The 21,855-nt window shown below is 43.4% G+C and overlaps 1 protein-coding gene across 2 annotated transcripts in view; it reads left to right on the forward strand.

Moving 5' to 3' along the window:
* The first annotated feature begins 2,115 nt into the window (after positions 1 to 2,115).
* myripb (myosin VIIA and Rab interacting protein b) overlaps positions 2,116 to 21,855 on the forward strand; it is a 108,354-nt gene continuing 88,614 nt past the window's right edge. Inside the window, exon 1 of one of the 2 annotated variants that reach the window (XM_078291407.1) lies at positions 2,116 to 2,267. In XM_078291407.1, coding sequence (XP_078147533.1) covers positions 2,158 to 2,267 — 110 coding nt within the window. In that variant the 5' untranslated portion in view covers positions 2,116 to 2,157. The remainder of the gene's footprint in view (positions 2,268 to 21,855) is intronic. The other variant, XM_078291409.1, reaches the window with a different exon arrangement.

The raw sequence follows: 21,855 nt of genomic DNA on the forward strand, positions 1-21,855 counted from the left end.
GAGGGGGCAATAAAGCCTCATGGGACAATACCAGTAAAATTATACACTGACGTTGGGGGCAACAAATCTTTGATGAAAAGTTACTTTCCTACTGTGGGCCGCACCACTGTACTCTTCGACGAAATGTGTCATTGCGAGGTCTATTTTTATATTAACAGAGGAGACGGGATGCGTCTATGCTAGAAGTGCCTTTCAGCCATAGTGTGTGTTTGGCGTGTGTGTGTGTTGAATGTGTGTGGGTGTGCACGGTGGTTAAAATAAAGTGTATATTTTAACATTCTGTGTGTGCAATCAGATTCTGTCAGACTGGATTGCCTATCTGGAGGGGAAGGGCAAGGTCTCTTATCACAGTGGCTGAATGAAGAGCCTTTGTGAATGGCGTTGCGACAGCATGCATTTACGCTGTGTGATAGCAGATTACTGGGACTGCGAGAGATTTCACAGCTTTTCCCTGCAATAGCTGAGAATGTGACAAAAGCTCTTTCTCTCTCTCTCTTTGTTTGTGTGTGTGTGTGTGTGTGTGTGTTTGTGTTTGTGTTTGGCCTAGTGGGTTAGGTATTATATGCCTTCTGAAACAAATGACTCAGAAAAGCACCTGACATAGATATATGTAAGGAAGAAGTACAAAAACATAAGTTGTTATGACAATATTCATCTGGTTTCTCTTAAGCTTTCTGCAAAATGATAACAACTGTTCCATTTAAAACAAATGAACCAAAGTTTATTTTAGTGCTTGGATGCTCCTGGATGCTCCTGCTAATACTAAAAAGGTGCTTTTTGGACTAAATGGAGCTGAATCTCTTTGTAACTTATTGCGCTGAGCTGTGAAACGTTAATGTACAATATTATTTTACAAAACTTTCAAGAAATCACTTTATGAAAAAATGACTCCATACGTGAAATAGGTGCTTTGTCTGTTGGTTTGTGTAATCCCCAGCTTCTCAATTTGTGAAAACGATGCTGTTTTGTGATTTATTTGACACTTAAAATTTTACAAAGCTGAACACGAGTCTATTGTGAGCCAAATCCTGAGCGGAACTGGAGGAATGAGTGATCCGCTGAAAGAGAGGAGAGGCACTCTGTCGAAGCAGCTATTTGCCCAATAATAGAATGGACATAATTGTCTGGCCTCGTGAGTCATCATTGCTCTCTCCACCGCCAATGCACTCCCATCTTGTTTAGACACCGCAGTTAATGGACCTTCTCCCTCTCTCCTTCTTCCCGTCTGTCTCTTTTTCCCCTCTCCCCATCTCTCTTCCTCCTGCCATCCCTCTTGTTTCTCTACATGCACCGTCTTTCTCACCACTCTCCTCTCTTGATCTCCCCTCTCCATCATCCCGTCTGCACTTCCTCCTCGGCTTGACTTTGCTCATGCATCCTGCCACCAGGCGTAAATGCAAGGGTGTGATCCGATTGTTCATGATCCAAACAGCGTATACAGATGCAGGTCGCATTTTAAAGGTGCATTAAGTAAGATTTTTACTGTCCCATAGCACAAAAGCAGCCATAATATATCTGCAGAGAGTTGATATGGTTGTTGATCATTACCAATGACTCAACGCTTACTTCACCTTTCTTTCTTTCAAAACCCACTTTCCAGTCTGTACTCTCTGTTCTGGAAACACCCCCCCACCCACTTATATCTTCAACTGGTGCTAGAAGTGAGCGACTGGTGTCAAAACACACTTCATTCTCAAGCAAATGACAAAGCAGTATTATTGTGCATCTTGATATATTACTTCTTCACTAGATCTTTCTGTTGGATCTCTGTCCTAATTAGCTACCTTAGTCATTCTATTGTGAAAATGTGACTTTTATATTTCTGTCCGTTACAGGCTGCCGTAAGCTGTGCCAGGACCTGTCGATGTCCTGTCGATTGCAATTCTTTGGCCGATAGAGGTCCATAAAAATCATAAATTACTAAATGTTCCTTTAATACCAGGTGTAAAAGAGGTGTATGAGACACATTGACAAGTCGAGTGTAAAGTCACTGCCAGGGAAGTCCAAGCCTTGGCTTGATTCTGAGTCTTCCTCACTTCTCTCTCCTCCTCTCTTCAGGGTTGTCCCAGCCTCGGCCCCCAGAGCAGCAGCACCCGCACCTCTCCTCCTCCTCCTCTCTTGGACCAGCAGCAGAGCGCCGTGGCGAGGCCAGGAGCGATGGGCCGGAAGCTGGACCTGTCGGGCCTGACGGACGACGAGGCGGAGCACGTCCTGAAGGTGGTGCAGCGGGACATGAAGCTGAGGAAGAAGGAGGAGGAGAGGCTAAGGTGAGATGGGAGTCCCCCACCAGCAGATTGTTTTTTTTGTCTTTTTACATGTTTTAGATGGCACACAGAGGGTGATTTGAGGAGAGCTGATAAGGAAGGATGACATTCCCCTTGTTAGCAGAAATGACCAGATGTTGGGGTGTACAGCTGGCTCATCTGGCTTTTACCATGGCGTTTACCATGTACAGGGTTCAAATCTAGCCTGCAATGTTTGTACCCCGCTCCCTCACACATTCATACACATTCCCACCTTTACGGTCACTTCACTGCGAACAAAATAGCCTAATAAAGCAGAAATGCCTCAAAAAGATAACAACTTAATGAGATGCAGTCCCATGTTAACCACAGATTTTAAGGAAACTCGGAAAATAACAGTACAACTGCCTGCCATCTGTCTTGTTAATTTTGAACAAATCATCCACTGGTGAGATAGGACAGCTCCACCTGCAGATGATTTATTTTACACATTTTAATCCACTAGTCTGGCCAACAAACAATCATCATAGCTAAGCTTTTCTCTTGTCAGTCATGTATTCATGTCAGCAAGCCTAACAATCATCACATCTGTCATTTGCCCATTTGTTTGCAATAATCCAACTCATTCCATCTATGTATTAGAGATTGCACTTGAGGCATGCCGTTGGGGGTTTTTGCAGCAGAATGCAAAACAGCGTGGTTGTGGAAAAAGCTGCCAATTATGTAGTTTTAAGAAAAGAGGAGATGCTGCACTTATTATGTGACAGGATATGTGATAGCATGGTTTACGAAAGCCGAGTCTGGAGTTCTAAGAAAGAAGATGCTGCATATACCTCAGCTTTGTCTTGTGTTTTCTGCTCGTGGGTTGCCAGGTCTGTAGGGGTCAGTAGGGCAGGGCCTTGGGGCTCTGCTTGGGTGTCACCGCGCTCCGTCACAACCCCTGATAGACAGCTTCTTACTTAAGATGCGACAAGTGCTGGCCCATTCCTCCTCCTCGCCTCCTCTTCTCCTCTCCCTCCCTCCCTCCCTGTGACAGCCTGTAGTCGGGGGGATTGAGTTCGGCTGTGACAGGCCCCCATGGGGGTTTGGCCATCAGATGTGCGGTTAGATCAGTGCGTCTGCTTTCTGATGTTTCAGCAAGACTATGGGGGTAAATGTCATTAGGAAAGGCTGAATGTCTCACAACAAAATGCGAAATATGTCTTTCTGGTGGGTTTTCAAGTCCGATAGTACCCTATAATTTTGCAAACGTAATTATGTTCCCCGATTTTGACTGAGAGCCCAGGAAGATTCCTCTGCTATCCTGGTGTGGAAATTTAGTCTCTTGCTTAAGATTTGAACCGTGATCCTCAGCGGTTTCATGTTCTTGAGTGGATGCCACGAGTGATTAGGTTGCTTTACTCAAGGCACTAAAGCGTCTTAGCTGTACTCTGAGAAGCATAACAAAGTTGTGGTCTGCACTGTTTGGGATTCAACTTATTTTTCCCAAATCAGTCTCAGGGCAAAGGTAGTGTATTCCCAAATGACTGGGCTGTAAAATGTTCTCTCAGCAAACTGTCTTGAACGATCAAAAATAAATTATAGGCTTCACGTCATTATTACTGCTGTTTACTGTGAAAAGATGAATGGATTGATGTTCATGTAAAAACAGGCAGATTTTCATTTGGCAGCAGTGCCTCATAATACAAATCAGGCTCTCATTTGTAGCCTTGTTGAATTAATTACTACTTGAGATCTTTTAAAAGCACAAGGGCCCACAAAATAGATATTCGATGCTAACAGCCAGTCAAGTTTGCTTGTTTTAGCTGCTAAAATCACTTATGTGTTAGACAATTACCCATTTGAAGTACAGACTTTTTTCCTTTTTTTTTTTTTTATTTGCGTCTTTGCTGTTTTTGCTGTTTTCTCCTCCATACATGGCTGACATTTGTTTTTCTTCCTTCAATGAAACCAGCCCTGCAGAGTTGTAAATTACCCTGTTGAAGGATTCATGGGATACTTTATAAGTCTCAGCTGGCACTTTAAATGCTCCATTTTAATTTTCCCCCGTGCTGCATAATAAGAAATGTTGAAACACTTAATTGATATTACCTTCTGTCGCATAAATACTGAGCTGTAATAAATATGTAAATAAAATGATCCACATGTACGGCTGGTTGAGAGCAATCACTGTTTTCTAGTTCAACTAAAGTTTTGCTGATGACAACTACAGGTAGTTTATCATTTTATCAAGCACTTTAATGCTTTTTATCACCGTGTGAGCTAGTTTTTATTATGATGATGTTATTTATTATTGCTACAATCTCCTTCCTGGCCTCTGTGTGTGATAGTTGCAGTCCACCAAATGGTAAACTCTGAATAAAACATGAAGTTAATTATTCACGCTGTCAGTAAGGCCTCCAGAAGAGGCCTCACTGACTACAATATTCGGAAGATCCATATTTCTCCGTGACAACATGGCTGCATTAATATTTAAACGCCGGCTTTAGTGTGATGTTTTTACTGAAATTGTTATCTTTGCCTGAACATGGATGAACCGCAGGGAATCAGATTTTTCCACATTTAGATCTTGTGTGAAACAGATGAAAACAATGCGGTTTGAGCCGGCAGCGTAGATGAAGTAAATCAAAGGAATGCAATGTGGACTTGGGCACATGGAAAAGGACTTTTATACTGCACTAAAATCCAAGGGAAAGAGGATCCTTGGACAAAGGTAGTGGACATGAGCGGGTGTCTTGTACAGCATTATGCACCTCGGGCTCCTTGCTCCGCTGCTGAAGGGTGAAAGTGTGATTCTGCCAATTATGGCGGGTGAGCAGCTCAACCTCTGGCCTCCTGCATCTCAGTGGCCATCCAGCTGGAGAGGCTCATTACGGCACAGCAGGACACGCAGGAGAGCACAGGCGTGGGCCTACTTAACAAACAGCACAAGCTCTCCCAAGGGAGAGAAAGACTGGGGGAATGATTATAGATAGATAGAAATAACTAACTGTCTCTGTGAGCTGTGAGAAGACGGCTGGCTCTCCCGCTACCGGTGATTCTTGTGGGTAATTTGCTCTCGGAGACGGGAAGGATCCACTTCAAACCTTCTGTCTGGCAAGTCCTTGTATGGATAGACAAATTACTGTACTTATAATGCACACTCTGAAGCTCATTTTAAGTCCAGCTGTGACACGTATAGTTTTACCATTGACAGACAAGGCTATGTATTATTTCAGTGGGTCGTACAAGGTAAGAAATAGCTTGGTAATTGAACAATGCTCCGCAGATAAGTCTCCATTATTTGTGAAGTTGTAGGCTGATGCACTCCAATAGTCGCTCTCTCTCAATCTTGATCTCTCTCCCTCTCTCTCCCCAGTAATTCCTGGCTCAAGTGTGCAGCCCCGTCTCCCGTAACAAATGTACCTGATTATCAGAGGGTGATATTTCGCAGCCCCGGTTTTAATTAGTCAAACTGGAGCGTGGATGTTTTTGAAATGAAGCGGAGATAAAATACGTTGTGTTCAGACAAGTGTGAGGCTGAGCAGCCGCCACAGACAGGATCTTATTAGTGATCTTATTAATGTTCAACTTCTTGTCATTAATCAAACCACGTACAGCTTAAATGTACGTGTTGTTGGCCTGTTCAATGACTACTAATGTTGCTATAATAACTCAGTGCTAAACATCATAACGTTTGATTTCATGTAGACTTTATTCTGGTCTTTAATATAGCAGTCTTTTTTGAATTTATTGTAGCTGATTTGGAGCGAAGGCGTAAGCTGTCTCATGCCTCGAAAGGCTTTGGCCTCCTCCTTTCTCTTTTTGTCAGCCGTTGCTGCTTTTCGGTCTGGTAAATGTGACAGGCAGGTATAGGGAGCAGGAGTCACATTGGGAAGCCAAAACCTTGTCGACAGAAGGTGGCAGAGGATGTCATCCTGTCGGGGGCAGCGCTGACCTCTATTTCCTCCTGTATTCATCCACTTGGCTCTCTCCCTAGAGACCACACAGCCACACACACACACTGCACAGAGGAGGAATCCTTCAAAAAAAAAAGCATATTCAAGTTGTTATTATTGAGCCAAGATAAAAGTCGGTCTGGTTCTGTTTGTCCCAAATGGCTTTCTATTGATGAGGATCGATAAATTGGTGTAATTGGATTTGAAAGCACAGGCAGTTGGAGGATATTGCCCTCCGTTGCAGGACGGTCCCTTTGGGCTGCACTGCCATCCATTTTTATTAAAGCAGCAGTAAATGGGGACAGATTAACCTTCTGACTACTCAAGCCCGAGGTCATGTCCTTTCACAGCATCTGTTCAGATCTCATTTTAGGCCCAATGTTGACGAAGGCACAACTGCAAAATATGGAATTGTCCCATGTATTAGGTTGAAACTATTCTGTGGATTAGTTTTTGGTGTTTTTTTATTGTAGGTGGTTTCCCAGACTAGTGAACTAATGACCTTAACCTGTCTCCAGAAACCGTGTAACTAGTCCAGTGCAGCTTTGCCGGTGGCTGAATAGCACCATTGTGATAAACAGACACGTATTATTCCTTTCTGTTCAATGTCAAAGGTGTTTATTCTGCGCCATAATCCCATGTTGGGTCCTATGTTAACATGTGACAGTCTTTCACATGAAACAGCCCAAGCTGCGGCGGTGGGGTGTGTAACCACACGTTCACAGAAAACACTCTTTTAACAACAACAGGTTTATGTGGCTAATCGCATCACGTCCCCCCATTTTTACAATTGATTTATTTTTATGCAACAGCCAGGAAACTGGCTCTGGATACAGATAATTTCAGTCTGCCTGTTGTTGCGTCAGTCATGTTCTCTTGGCTGCGGTTCTCTTTTGGCGGGGATTAGCTGTGTTATGTTATTGGTGTGGGTTATTTGTCTGAGTCATGTTGATGTGGATTGTTTTTGAGCTGCGAGGGCTGTGCGTTTATGTATTCTCCTCAGGAGTGTGTGGGCGTGTGTGCGTGCGTGTGCGTGTGTGTGTGTGTGTGTGTGTGTGTGTGTGTGTGTGTGCGTGTGTGTGTGTGTGTGTGTGCGTGCGCGATGAGCTGGTCAGACAAATCCTTCTGAGGGCTGACCTTTTTTTCTGTAGCCGTATTGGCAGGTGTATTGGTAATATAATTCTCTGACTCATCACATTTCACGCTCTGCCTGGCTAACATTTTAATCGACATACAGCACCCATTTGTGCCCATACTGATGATGTCTAGGTTTAAATTGTTTACACTAGGCTTACTTCGCTTCACTTGTTCATTTTTTTTTTCCTTTTTTAGATATTTTTTCAGTGCAGAAGAAAAAAACTTGTGAATGCAAATTTGTAGTAAGACTTTATTTATTTATATATAGCACTTTTTCGAAACAAGAGTTACAAAGTGCTTTACAGGAAAAAGGAAATAAAACAAAAGGCAAGTTAAAAACAAACAGTAAGTAAGCCTGTATACAAGTTTTTCAAGTGCAGACCATCTCTCCTTTTGATTACGTTCATTCTGGCCACTAAAATAGTCTTTTAATTTTCAAAAAACTGGCAAACCCTCAGTTCTATCTACTCATCCACTGTCTTCATTCACTACTGGCAAACATTCAGCATCATAGTATTTTGAATTTTTCATTCAGACGGTTGTGGATGTAGTCCCAGCTGGTCTGTTTGTTGTGGCCTGGGTTTTAATCAGCAGATGTTTTAATAATGTCTCCTTTTCCAATGAGATGGGACTGAGGGGAGTTCTGGGGGACAGAGGGGCTTTAAACAAATTTACAGAGGTCAAAGTGTACATGATCAGCAAGATGAACCCCTTATCCCTCCATGACTTTATGCACGACACACTGAAATGGCAGTGTACAAAAAAAGCCTTTTAAATGGTCTCTTCCCCTTCTTGTTGTTTTGCGCAAGAGAGACCTTTTCCACAGTGGAAAGCGTACTATGAAAGTGGAGTGAGTTCAGCGAGTGACTTCTGATCAGCCTGGTTATGTTTTAATTTGCTTGCATGTGTTCAGGGCTGTTGAGGTGATCTGTACAGCTGCTGCAGACTCTGTGATTTCTAATTAGTCTTTAATATGGCCTAGTAGATGATATTTAATATCATCAAAGTTTAATTAGCAGACAGAAATATAGCCCCCTGACCACGGCAATTATACATGGGCATGCTGACGCACACTGTATTCATTCTCTCTCTCTCCCTCCCTCCCTCCCTCTCTCTCATGCACACACTGCTTCAGACACAAGACACACACACACACACACACACACACACACACACACACACACACTGAAGCTCCTTGTAAGGTGCAGTACTTCACTATATCAACACAATACAGTCCTTACAGGCCAGAGGAAAGCTGGACTCTGACTTCTAGATACTATAAAGGTCAAATATACTCTCCTCATCCTTTTTTTGGTATATGTTTCTTTGGAAAATGTAGCAGTGTAACATTTTAAAAAGTTAAGCTGGCCCTCTAGGGTGTTGGGATGACGCCTGATTAAATAACTGTTTATTTTTGTAGCGTTTCATCATCTGTGGATGCTGCTGCCAACTGAATTTCCACTTTATTACCCACATAATCAACTTCAACTCAAATTTGAACTAATTTAACATAAGTTATGCAGCATAACATGTGCATTGACTTATTTTATAGTCTAGAATGACTAATGAACTCTAATGAACCTGGAGCAAGAATCCATACCCTACCTGCTCCAGGTGCTGCACTCTGATGCCTCCGCTAACATGCATATTCATATGGAGGATATGTCAAGTTACACATTTGTATTTGTGTGTGATTAAAGCAGTTTGGTGCTCTAAATTCCTAAAGCGAAATGTGTGTGTTGCTGGTTGAGAAGACAAGCATTTTGTGTGTGTATGTATGTGTGCATGTGTGTTGGCAGAGTTGCGTTGAGTGTCCTCAGCAGACGGTGGTTTACTGCATCTGATAGTGGATGCTGATTTCCCCCGAGTGTGACAAATCAGCAGCAGCACAGCGCTGCCGTCCTCTGGAGCTGCTGAGCCCACGGGATCGGCTGATGAGATACTGAAAAATAATCCACCCCGGCTACTTGTGGCACAGCGCTGCTTTGGTTTCATATTAAGGTGTTTCCGGCTGACTGAGTCGCAGGGTTTCTCCTCGATAACCTTGGCTGCATGTGTATGTGTGTGTGTGTGTGTGTGTGTGTGTCTGCATGTACATATGTGTGGGTGTTTGGTGCAGCTTCTTCTCTGGCTATAGCTGACAGGGCCGGCTTCCCTTCCTCAAGGCCATTTTGGAAAAGTAAAACCCAGTGGCTTTTTAGCCTTAGCTCATCTAGGGTGAATTGGAGGTGAGCAGATCACCGCTTAGCCTTGTCTTCCCCCAGATAAATATCTATACCTTCCCACGAGGTCGGCCAAAAAAGGCTAGGACTCCGACTCAGAGCGATAGTCTGAGCCGTTAGTGTTATCTTTATAACGGAGTGTCCGGGTCTGCTGTGATTACTTCTTCTGCTGGCCAAATGTCAAGTGCAGTTTCTGGTCTGAGGGCAAATAGTTGGTTGTAACAGGAAGATGGTGTTTTCTTTCTCCCTGTCTCTGTCTGTCTAACTATGTATCTATCTGTCTATCTATTTGCCTATCTACACTACCAGTCAAAAGTTTGGACACACCTGATTGAATGTACTATGTTTTTCATTATCTTAAAGCCATTGTGATCTAAAGACTTATGCTTAAATGCTTGAAATTTGTTTTTTCAGACAAATACAAATAGTTGATGAAGTTGATGCCTATGTATGAATTTCTTTCCAAAGCCTTTGCCTTTCCATCAAGGCAAAGGGCGGCTACTTTAAAGAAGCTAAAATATAAGATAGTTCTGATTTAACACTTTTTTGGTCACTGCATAATTCCATTTGTGTTATTTCATAGTTTTGATGTCTTTACTATTATTCTAAAATGTGGAAAATAGTAAAAAATAAAGAAAAATGTGGTGTCCAAACTCTTGACTGGTAGTGTGTATAAGTCTATCTATCTCTGTTTTTGTCCTATCTGTTCTATCTCACTCTCTCTACCCCTCTCTCTCTCTCTCTCTCCTTCTCCCTTGCCATTTCCCATTGAGTGGTCCCATCCCTCTCAATCCTCTGTCTGTTTCTCTCCCTCCCTCCCGCTCCTTTACCCCTGTAGATCCTCATTAGCAGTAGCTGTGTTTTAGGGAGTTGGAGGGTGGTGTTGGTGGCGGTGCTGAACGAGCTGCTGTTTGTCCAGAGGGAGGGAGTGAGTGATGCTTGGGGAAGACGGCGGGCAGACATCCCCCTTGTCTGAGTAATGGCCGTGCTTTTCTCGCCGCAGTCCGGCCTTTCATTACGCCCCGGCCAAGAGACAGAAGACTCATTTACCTAGCAGAAGCCGGTCATTCATGCCGGGGCCTTATCTCCTGCTCGATACTGAAGTGATTGAACTTACGCCAGCCGTGTTAATTACCAGGCCTTGTGCGATTTGCAGCGGTGTTAGACAGCACAGCAAAGTTCAAGTCCTAGGACACAGTCGATTACCCGGAGTTTTAGAGAGGGGCTTTTTGGAAGTTTGGACTACTCAGCAGAATGAGCTAAAGTGAAGGATCCCCTTAGGATTTAAAATGTGCCTGATAGGTGAGGAGGGAGTGGGAGGGATACAGTACACTCTGTCCAAAGGGTATTATGGCTCACAAAAGAAAACAACTCCCACCCGTCCTTTTGTATAACCTGCGCACCGAGGCGTTCTCAAAGTCTGTCTGTATGCAGGTAATGTCCTGTCGGTTCCTCTGTTCAGATGTCTTGTTCTTCCTCTGAGGCGTGTTTTCTGCCATTACCCACTATAGGCATGTTAATATCCTCCCTGACGCCGGGCCAGAATGTTGAAGAGACAAATCCTTTTGCTAGGGAGGAGAAAACGGGAAGACATTTACATAGCAGCATCTTGGTGTTTTCCGATTTTTGATCAGATTATGTCCTGTGAAACACTGTTTTCTGTTACTGTCTTTTATACTCCTCCCTCCCATCCTCTCACCTTTTCATCTTTAGCATGCAGTACAGCACTTATCCTGAGATTGAGATGTTTTTCAATGGTAAAGAAAGTCAATGTCAGCACTAATTAGTTTAGATTCAATAAGTGAAATAAATGAAATCAAATAAAAATAGTCTATCATCATAACTTTGCCCTTCAAAGTCAATGCAGTTAGCTTCTTAGTCTGGATCTTTTCATATTTTGTAGAATCACACCACAATGTATTTGACCTTTCCAAGCAAATTAGCAGTGCCTTGGAAATGTATGTCTCGCATAAGTGTACCGCAGAATTAAAAAAGATTAAGAAGCGTTGCTCTGCTTTACAGGCTTACTAGCATGCCTCGGTTTGTAGACCAAACCGTTAGTGGGTGCTTTATGCTCTGTGAAAGCTCTTGAACTAAGCAATGCATCAGCTGAGGGCCTGGTTAGCATGCCTGTTGGCAGCAGAGCTAATCTGTTTACGTCGCATCACGTCATCGATGACAGAGCGGCATGGAGATTCTGCAGGGTGCAATATGCTAGAGTTTGTAATGCGTCATCCATTTTGCACACACACACACATGCACACACACACACACACACACACACACACACATAGTCTACAGTATGCACAAAAATGCCTATGTGTACTGCCCACACACACAAATGCACACCCACACTAAATTAAATTAGTGCTGAGCTTTCCCCACAGTCCTACGCTCCATCCACCCTCCCTCTTAGCCAATTAGATGGGGATCTCCCATCTCCAGCATCTCAGACCCCAAACCACAAGAGCACTAATTTATGAGCCGGCCCTAATCAGATAAACCTCCATGTACTGTATATATTTACCTTCCAGGGCTGCTCGTCTCAGCCCAGGGAGCGGCAAGAGGGGAATCCGGTCGCGGGATTGATCCGACGCAAGGCTGCGGCATATAAAGCCTCATTTGTAGCATTGACTGTGGAGCTAATGGTGAGGTTAGCTAGGGGGGAGAGAGCCCCCACAGGTGGGGTGTGTGTGTGGGGGGGTGTTCTTCCTCACGTTAAAGACCTCTCGGGGTTTATTTTGGAACACCATTGATTCTCATTTTCTCCTCTATTGGCTCTGGTGTGTGTGTGTGTGTGTGTGTGTGTGTGTATGTGTGTGTGTTTTGGGGGTAGGAGAGTGGGATCTGCTATCTCCCCTTGGGGAAATGGGCAGGACCTGATCTATATCTCCCTCAGGACTCCCCTTCTGTCATTCCATCAGTCGACACAACACAACCTGTCAATGTGTTTAATCTTAAGTCTCTCTCTCTCTCTCTCTTTCTCTCTCTTTCTTTCTATCTTTCTTCCACTTGCCTTTCTTCAGTATCCCTTTCTTCCTCTTTCTCTCATACCCCTCTCTGCTCAGCTAATCCATATAAAATTGTATTTGTCTCAATGCATCCATTTGATTCAATGTGCATCTTGCCATGGCAACACACATGTGACCGCCCCCCTCCAGCCAGCTTGATTATAAATGCAGTAAAAGGGAAGCGAGGTCGAGACGGTGACCTCACTGAACCCAGGCTGGTAGACTGCTGGTATGCTCATACAAGGCGCTGGTATCATGGAATTTCCCAACACTAAAACCCAGTACCAAAGAGCTTTTCACACACAGAAGGATAATGGATCATATTTAATTCACCTCCTAAAACACACTTTTATAGACTTTCATTTCTGTAATTGGTTTTGATCCTGCCCACTTTCAATCTCGTGTTGTTTCTCATGTTTTCTTTTATCCGATTTTAATTTTACGTCTGCACTTATTCTTCCTTTAATGTGTTTTCTCTTGCTTGTACTTCTTATTTTTAGCTCTTCATTATGTGTTTCACTGTTGTTTTTTTATGTGTTCTTGTAAAGCATGTTGTAAACTCTGCTTTTAGATCAGTGCTATATGCATAAAGTTTTATTATTTCTTATTGTTATTATTCTCAATCATTCATATACATTGATCCCAAAGTGATGGTCTATGTCTCTGTTGTTTCAACTATAGACATTAGGGTAAATGCATTGGAAATCAGGGAATTGCATCTCTACAGTCTCAGCCCCTTTTTAACAAATTTGGCCACTGAATACAAGAGATGGCTGTCTCTCCTTCTTTCTTTTCTATCCATAATTCATAGCGCTCATCAAACTTCGATGTGGCTTCTCAAAGTACAATGTTAGGAATTTTGACAGGCCTCAGAAAACTTAATGAGTCTCTCGGTATTTACTCATGCTTCCCAAGTGTTTGTGTATGTGTGTGTTTGGGGGAATATAACTCCAGGTTTCTGACAGCCTAGCTGAGACAGTCCCTGTGAAAACTAATCAGCTCTCCCCACACTCTCCTCCTGAGGAAACACACACACAGATATACAAGAACACAACGACAGCATGCTCCTTGAGTCTGTGCTGCATGCTGGCAACGCAACTGACAAAGACTGCTGGCGCTTTATTTTCAGTGGAGCGCTATTAAAACAGTTTGCGCTGTAAAAAGAAGAAATATTTTATAGCTGCAGTTTTTGGTCCGCTCCATTACTCCTGGTGATGAATGTGAAACCCTTTGGCTGAGAGGGAAAATGAGGAGTTTTAGGGAAGCGGTGTACTAAACTAGAACTGATTGCTTTACTGCAGGGTTTCCCAGCCGTTTTCAGCAGGTGACCCTGTATTGTTGGGATTGGAACCCCTCTGTGACCGCAACATTTGAAGTATATCAAAATGGCGCTTCTTTCCCACTGTTTACTGTATTACAGAGTGCAAATCAATGTTTCATTCCTTCGAGGGAAAGAGATCCAGCTGCTCTTGTCAACTGGTCCATGCCAACTGTGTAGGCAGAGTGCATGGCTTTCACACTGACTTCTGTACAGTTGGCCTAGCAAGATGTTATTGTAGTAATTTTAGATTGAATCTTTCACCTGGGGTCCCAACCCTGTTTAACTGTGCGTGCTCAGTGCTGAGGGCCTTATTTTACTCTAAACACTATCAAATACAGTCTTCATTGTCTTCAATATTGTCCTCACTGTGTTCATTTATCCTTATTGTCTCTAATTTTTTACATTTCACCTGCAATTCTGTATATTCTTGTAGCGGTTACCTGTTAGAAGACAACATACAGAGTTGCTCGTTGCTCTTCCACACCCCCATCTGTTTGTCTGAAACTGGCACTGGAAGACAGGAGATGAGCTACAGCTGAAACGTGAAGTCTCACGTGTGATTTGTGGAGGAGAGGAGGGAGAGATTAGGAGAGAGAGAGAGGACAGAAAAAGAGGTGGAGATAACAGGGAGAGCAGAGGAGCTTGGGAGGAAAGGAGGAGAAGGAGAGAGGGATGAGAGGTAGAGAGAGGGGAGCAGGAGAGCTGTGAGGGAGAGTAAGTAAACCTTTATTTAAATAGCACCTTTCAAAACAATGAGTTATAAAGTGCTTCTCAAAATTTAAAGCATAGAAAACATAGAAAACAACAAGGTTACAAAGTGCATCGAAACAGTATAAATGTGCAGTGGAACCACAAATAATAAAAGTATAACGACATAATACACAAATAATAATTTTTAGTAATTTAATAAAGTTTTAAGATGCTTTTTGAGAGTGAAGGGAGGCTAGTTTGTGGGTGATGTGGGATCTGCGCCTGTTTCTCAGTTGGGAGAAGCAGAACTGTGCCAGTGTTTTGACATGTAGTGTTTAAAAATTCTGAGGCAAAACTGTGAGATGAGTCACCGACATGAATATTAAAATCACCACAAATTAAAGCTCTGTCCAGCTTAATTAGAGCTGAGGATAAAAGCTCTGGTTGGCTGAGCCCACTTTTAGCATCTGTACCTCAAAAGTGGAGAAATTTCCCACAGTCACACAGCATGGCACTCAAACTGTTTACCAAAAACGCCTGCCAGGCCCCCAACACAGCCAGCCGCCCTCAGAGAGCTGAGAAAATCACACTCTGTTGGGCAAATAAAAAGTCTCGACCATACATTTCATAAAAATCATTTAAAATGAAAGACTTAAAGACATTTTAGATTTAACAGGGCCATCTTGATTTGACCCTGAGGCTATTGAGAGGGAGAGAATGAAGGGAGGGCGAGGAATAAGCAGGAAGAGGAGAGAGAAAAGGATGAAAGGCAGAGAGAGAGAGAGAGAGAGAGGGAAAGACAGGGGGTGCGTGGAGTTAAATTGGCTGCACTGCTGTTAGCGGTGAAGACAAACTGGTGAGGATGTTTTTCATCTGTCCTTGATGAGAGACGGGAGATGCAGATGCTGCGTGCGCCGCCCCATTAGCAGAGGCTGCTGCCCACTTGCTACAGCAGCTGCTGTGTGTTTGAGTGTGTGTGTGTCAGTGTGTGAGAGGGAGACAGTTCCTGATCAAATCTCTGGTTTATATACTGTGTGTCTGTGTGTTTTTGCATAAAGCATGTTTATGTATTTGTCTGAAAAAAGAGACAGAGAAAGTTTATTATACTGACTGTGCATTTGGTGGGGGCTTGGAGAGATATATGTGGATTCTTTGTTCAAAATATACTATATCAAAGATGAAGACGTCTAGTAGTACAGCATTAGTCTATATATATGTATAGTATATGATAAACTACATAGACTAAAGGCCTTTGCTTAAGGTGTATTGCATTAGATATAGCTAGTGCCTTTTTATCATATGTTACGGCATATTGCTGATGATTGATCTTGTGTCGAAGGGAGTCGCACCCCTTTTGATTAATGGAGATTGTATTTTAGGGGATGCGACTTTAGTGGACTGAATAGCACAAACCCAGCGGAAAGACAAAGTGTCTGCCATCTTCCTCCTCAGTCATAATCCATCCACACTTGTCTCTTCCTTCTCTCAAACAGCAGCTCAGCCGCCTCCTTTCTGAGGCGGCGAGATGCAGCAATGTGGCGAAATATCCCAATAACAAGCGGTTTGCGATCATTGCCTCAGCAAAGTCCTGTAATTCAAGCCACTCCTGTCGGCAGAGTGTTGCCCGTGGAGGAGCTCCACGCTGGGATGGAGCGCCGCTGCTCGCCTCCAATTACTCGCTGAGTCAAAGAGTCGGAGAGCCGGCTGATTAGAAAACTGTGGCTTAACTCGCTGCTGGGCTTCTCTTTATGATGACTTGGCATAAAGAATGGCTGCGGGTACTCTGCTTGCCTTGGCTTTTTAGCTTCGTTACCTGATCAGTCTCTTTTTTTATCTTCTCTCCTACTTCCCTGTAAGCAACGGGCTCTCCTCTCTCTCTCTCTCTCTCTCTCTCTCTCTCTCTCTCTCTCTCTCTCTCTCTCTCTCTCTCTCTCTCTCTCTCTTCCTCTCCCTCTCTCTCTCTCCCTCTCCCTTCCTCCCTCTTTCCATTTCTCTCTTTGATGTTCTGCGGTTTTGGCACGAGTGCTAATACCTTCCCCCTGAAATAGCCCATTTTCGCGGACTCAGTACCCTCTATTGAAGCCATTCCAATATCCCCGCTCTCACCTCTGCACTCCATCACTCCCCTCGTAATGTTCAGCCATCATAAACAATTCCGCTTAATGTTTGGGGCCGTACAGTACATCACTGGATAGGTGGACTGAGCCTGGGGCGGCGGAGTCTCACTACTCATCCACTGGTACACATTAGTTCAGCGCTGGATCACCGCCAGCGCTACATCTGCAATTACAGTTGTGGTCAGGTGAGGGAAAGCAGCGGTCTAGTTGCGGACATATGGAGCTATATGGAATATATCCAGCTCTCTTTTTGGCATTTAGGGAAACCCAATATTCAACTTTAATTGCAATAAAATATACATGAAATTGAAGTCACAGACTGCCCACCTTATTTTAGCAGCATGCTCACATCTTCAGCTACTGTGGGAGAGACAGATTGATAAACCAGCGAAATGCTAAAATGTGACTATTTTAAGATGTAGTAGTAGCACCACCTGCTTTCCTCATTCGTTCAGGAAGACAGGTGGAGGTAGGAGACGCTGGCTGTGGATGTTAGTGTGTATGCTTAGGGTTATTGGACCGGACAGGAGTCAAGATGCCCCTGTCGATTCCCACTGCTTCAATAGAGGCTGATTGTGTTTTACGACTCTGTTCCCCGTGCCGAGGGTTTTTGCACAGCTGCGCCGCAGGGTTGCCAGGTTATGAAATGCTAACCCAAATATGTTAATGGAGTTCTGCCACTGTTCTTCAAGGCGTTGCCAGGCACGACCGCAAGCTGGATTGTGAAAGTGGAATCGCAGAGGATACGCGTTTGTTTATAGGAAGCCAGTTTGTGATCAGGAAAAAGAAAGAACAATCTGGACTATTTTATTTTTTGAGATCCTAGTGTGGTTATATCATACTTATCAAGCCAGTTGGCGATGTGATACTCTGCCAAGGGTTTGTTTTTAATGATCAACAATGAAACCTTTTTCCTTCCTTTCTAAATTTTCCTTGATCAGGCCCGTCGTCTCCTGCTAGAGGTCAAGGAACAGTGACTAGGAAAGTAAGATTCTTGTAGACCATTAAAATGCAGCCCCAGTCTCCAAACCCTCCCAGTGGTGTGCCAAGGCTTGGTGAATGACCTTCTCTGCAGGGCCCATAGGGAGCACTGTTGCCCGTGTTGTCAGAACTGGGCTGTCTACACATGGCTGCACATCCCCTGTCTCCCTGGCCGGCTGCGGGCCTCGGGCCAGGCTGAACGACACACAACTCTTCCACTGGGCTCTTTTTACCCCACAGCCTCAAATCTGATTTTTACCACATGCAGCGCAGACCTGGTCTTTCCTGCTTTGCTGCCAAAACAGGAAAAATGCTGTCAAGACTGTAATGAAGACATCTGTGTTAACTGTTCAGCAGTGTGAAATTAATCTGATATCATTGTCTGTGTTTGAAATGCGATGAATTGGCTGTAATGTCTAGTTACACAGAGAATTCACTCTTTGCTGAGGGGGAATTTGGCATTGTCTCTCTTTTGTTTACCTCCTTGTAATGAAAAGGGTCCGTAACAAATAATGTATCACTGATATCTCCTGTCATTAATGTGTTGGAGAATTGTTTACACATTTTAATTAGATTTATCCTTTTACTTTGCATAATTTATTAATGACATTATTTCATGTGTTTTCCCTACTTTTAGTGCCCTCCTCTGGAATCAGGTGTCATTGCACATTGTAGCAATGTTCCAACTCATAGATTCTCAGATTGTTACCATTTGCTACATGTAAATTCCCTCCTCATTTTCTCAAGTTATTATAATCATACTGTTGGTGGAAGGCTGGTTGTTGTTCTCAGTGACGCTACATACAGTAGAAAGACATATGTGTTTTATGTTGAAAAAGATAGAAGACTGTCTAGCTTCATATGGACTTTGCATCCATAGTTCATAGTTCTCATCAAGCTTCAGTGTGGCCTTTCAGAGCATGTTAAGTTTTTTGACTAAGATATCCCCCTGAAAAGTTAAAGAATCTCTCTGTGTTGCTTTCTCCCACTCACGTGTGTCTCTCTGTGTGTGTGTGTGTGTGTGTGTGTGTTTGTGTGTGTTTTTGTGTGTGTATGTGTGGGGAATAGAACTGAAAGCTCCCTCCTGGCGGATGCTGCCCCGTGAAAACTAATCATCCCTCCCCACTTTCATTTCCGGGGCTTCCTGAGAATGGACATGCACACACACACACACACACACACACACACACACACACACACACACACACACACACACACACACACAGTCACACACAGAGTTTCCAGGACACACTTCTGAGCTCAAACAGGCTCATTTTTATCATGCTGTGTGTGTGTGTTCACATGGTGTTTGTTCATCTAAGTGCAGGGTTTGAGTGTGTGTGGTGTTTATTCGTGTGTGTTTGGGTCTGTGCTTGTGTGTTTATGCCGGGGGCCTTTGTGTGCACAGATGACTAAAAAAGGAGGCAGAAGAGAGGTTTGTAAAATCGAGAAGATCATCCTTTATCTGTTGGTATGATTGAGTCTGAGATGCTGCTACACGGTTCACTCTAACACTGTAAAGCAGCGCTGTGTGAAGAGAAACCCTAGGAGACATCCAGTCAGACTTGCCCGTGTTTTCGCTCGGAGCGGCCTATCACGGGACAGACAGGCAGGTCAGATCGCACAAGCGCAAATAGGCAGCGGATCTCAACTTTGAGCCGTACGCGATGATCGTGGTAATTAACGGGCCGAAGAAGAAGACACTCGTGGAACATAGATCCAGACGACAGCGTGGCTGGAAATAGGCAGTCGTAGCCTCAGTACTTGAGCAGGCAGCACACCGGAGCAAGGGTTGACAGGGGGAAGGGAGAGGATGGAGGGGTAGGGGGTGGGGGGGCAGTAATTAGCTGAGCTTGTCATTCTAGTGATTAAACGCTGATTTAGAAGCGTGCTCAGTGGGTGCGTGGAGTTAAATTGGCTGCACTGCTGTTAGCGGTGATATGACATGAGTGGCCCGGGTCACCGCACTGCAATGCAGCACTAAAGTGCGGTTCAGTTCAGTTCAGTTCAGTTCAGTTCAACAGCTTGGCTACCTCTATATTTGCCCTCCCCATGTAGCTAGGACCAAAGCACTGATGTTTGTTTATGGGCCAGAAGTAATGCGAACAGACCTGATTGTGCTCGTTGCTGAACACCGTACCCTTTGGTCCTAGTTAGTTTTTATGAAGAGCGATATTTCAACTGAATTCCATATCATGACAGACGATTTTCATTAAGGTTGCCGAAGCAGCATGTTGTTTTTCTGTATTATCTTCAAAATTGAAAGATGAATTTGCTTCACGGCTGTAATAACCACATGCCTTGAGACGCGCAGGCTAAATGCTCCAATAAGTAATGTTCATTTGTGCCTTGATGGTTGCTGTTGACGATAAGTAATATTAACCTTCTCGGCAGATACCCACCCAGGATCGTCTTGTCTCGTATTAAAAAAAAAAAAGCTCTCTCATAATGTTCACATTAATAATTACAGACACTTTCCCTCCTCTTTTTCCCCCACAGCTCTCTACACTATATGCCTGACTAAAAGCACCGGCTTTGAAACAAGAAGCTTCTTTTCACCGATAAGTTCCTACTAAGCACAGCCGCATTGATGAATATTACATGAGGGCAATAAATCAAACATCCTCCTTCTTTTCTCTTACATGGCTATTTAATTTCCCTCTAATTGTTAGAAAATCTTCAACTTTTATATTATGCATTGTTCTCCCCAGAGAGACCATTAGCACTTTAGTTTAGACAGATGTTTAGCACAAAGAGTACCTTTCAAGACTATAACACTGTTGTAAGCCCTTATGAGTGGTACAGTGTGTTATATTAGGAATCACAAAGTGTCAAGTAAAGGGACCATTACAGTGAATGCACAAAATGTTTTAATGACCTTCCTAGTATTTAGGTGCACGTCTTTTGCACAATCCATATCTCATTTCTCAAAGCTTAAAACCCCTTCTTTAAGCTGACTCCTTCCCTTCATCTGCATCTCCCCTTCAGGATTGAAGTGGATTTAAAATGTTGAAATCAATAAGGCATCATAGCTTTGTGTGTGAATTTACCAGGCCAAGTCTATTTCACGGAAAGAGCAAGTGGCCTTAAGGTTTGGTACAATCATTGTATTCTCTAACTTTGGCTGCATGCACGGTATGTGAAAATTACACTTATTTATCCCTGGAGAATTTTTCAAAAGGAAAGGAAAAAGTCAGGAGGAAAAAGGATATAAGACGACTCAAACACTGCCTTTTTGTCTCAACTCTGAACGTCAGTGGGCTTCAGCCATCGATTGTGTCGTGCTGGCTGGGTTTGCATGGGGTTGTAGAGCTGCAGAGTCGCTGAACGCTGCAGGCTGCAGTGGCAAATATTCTCCTCCACTTGAACTCCCTGTGGGGATCCTTCACCCCCACTCTACCTCTGGACCCCTGAATGACTTAACCTGCTGCAGCTAGGGGATGACCTACTGTACTGTTCTGCAAAGTACTGAATAATAATGATAACAAGCCTTATTTGTAGAGCCTCTTTTAAAAACAGACCTACAGAATGCCGTTCATACTATAAAACCTATATACCAATAAGATGAAACATAAAAATGCTGGACATGAATTTAAATCAGGCAAGTTTACACAAGGATGAAACAGGCAAATAGGTAAAAAATAAATTATGTAAAAGCTTGTGTGTGAAAATGTGTTTTTAAAAAGAGATTTAGAAGATGTCTGATTTTCCTCAGGCAGACTGTTCCAAAGCCTAGGGGCCTATACAGCAGAAGCCTGATCATTATTTCATAAATGATGGATCATGGACCTGTTTCTGGTCCCTACATGACAACGACTGAAGTTGTAATTATATTGAGTCGTGTCCCTAGGTGACACTGAACAAACTCAGCTTCAGTCTGGACCTGAAAGAAACCTCGCCATAGAGGCTCACAGATTGCTAGGCTGCAGTGTAATTTATGGTCCCACTTTGTATTAACCACACTTTATTATCTTAACTTGCACTACCTGCTGCTGTGGCGGCATAAATTGTTCTCTCTTTCTCCGAGTCAAGTCGGATGTATTTATGAAGTAATTTGAACAAAAGTAGTTTGCTACAAAGTGCTTTACACAACAAACAAGGGCATAACAAATGCAATTAAGAGTGACAAAACAAAGAAAACACAATTTAAGACAACACAATTTTATAAAGACAACTCCATCATAAACTTTTAAAC

This window comes from Centroberyx gerrardi, chromosome 22 (assembly GCF_048128805.1).
Source record: "Centroberyx gerrardi isolate f3 chromosome 22, fCenGer3.hap1.cur.20231027, whole genome shotgun sequence".
Taxonomy (NCBI): domain Eukaryota; kingdom Metazoa; phylum Chordata; class Actinopteri; order Beryciformes; family Berycidae; genus Centroberyx; species Centroberyx gerrardi.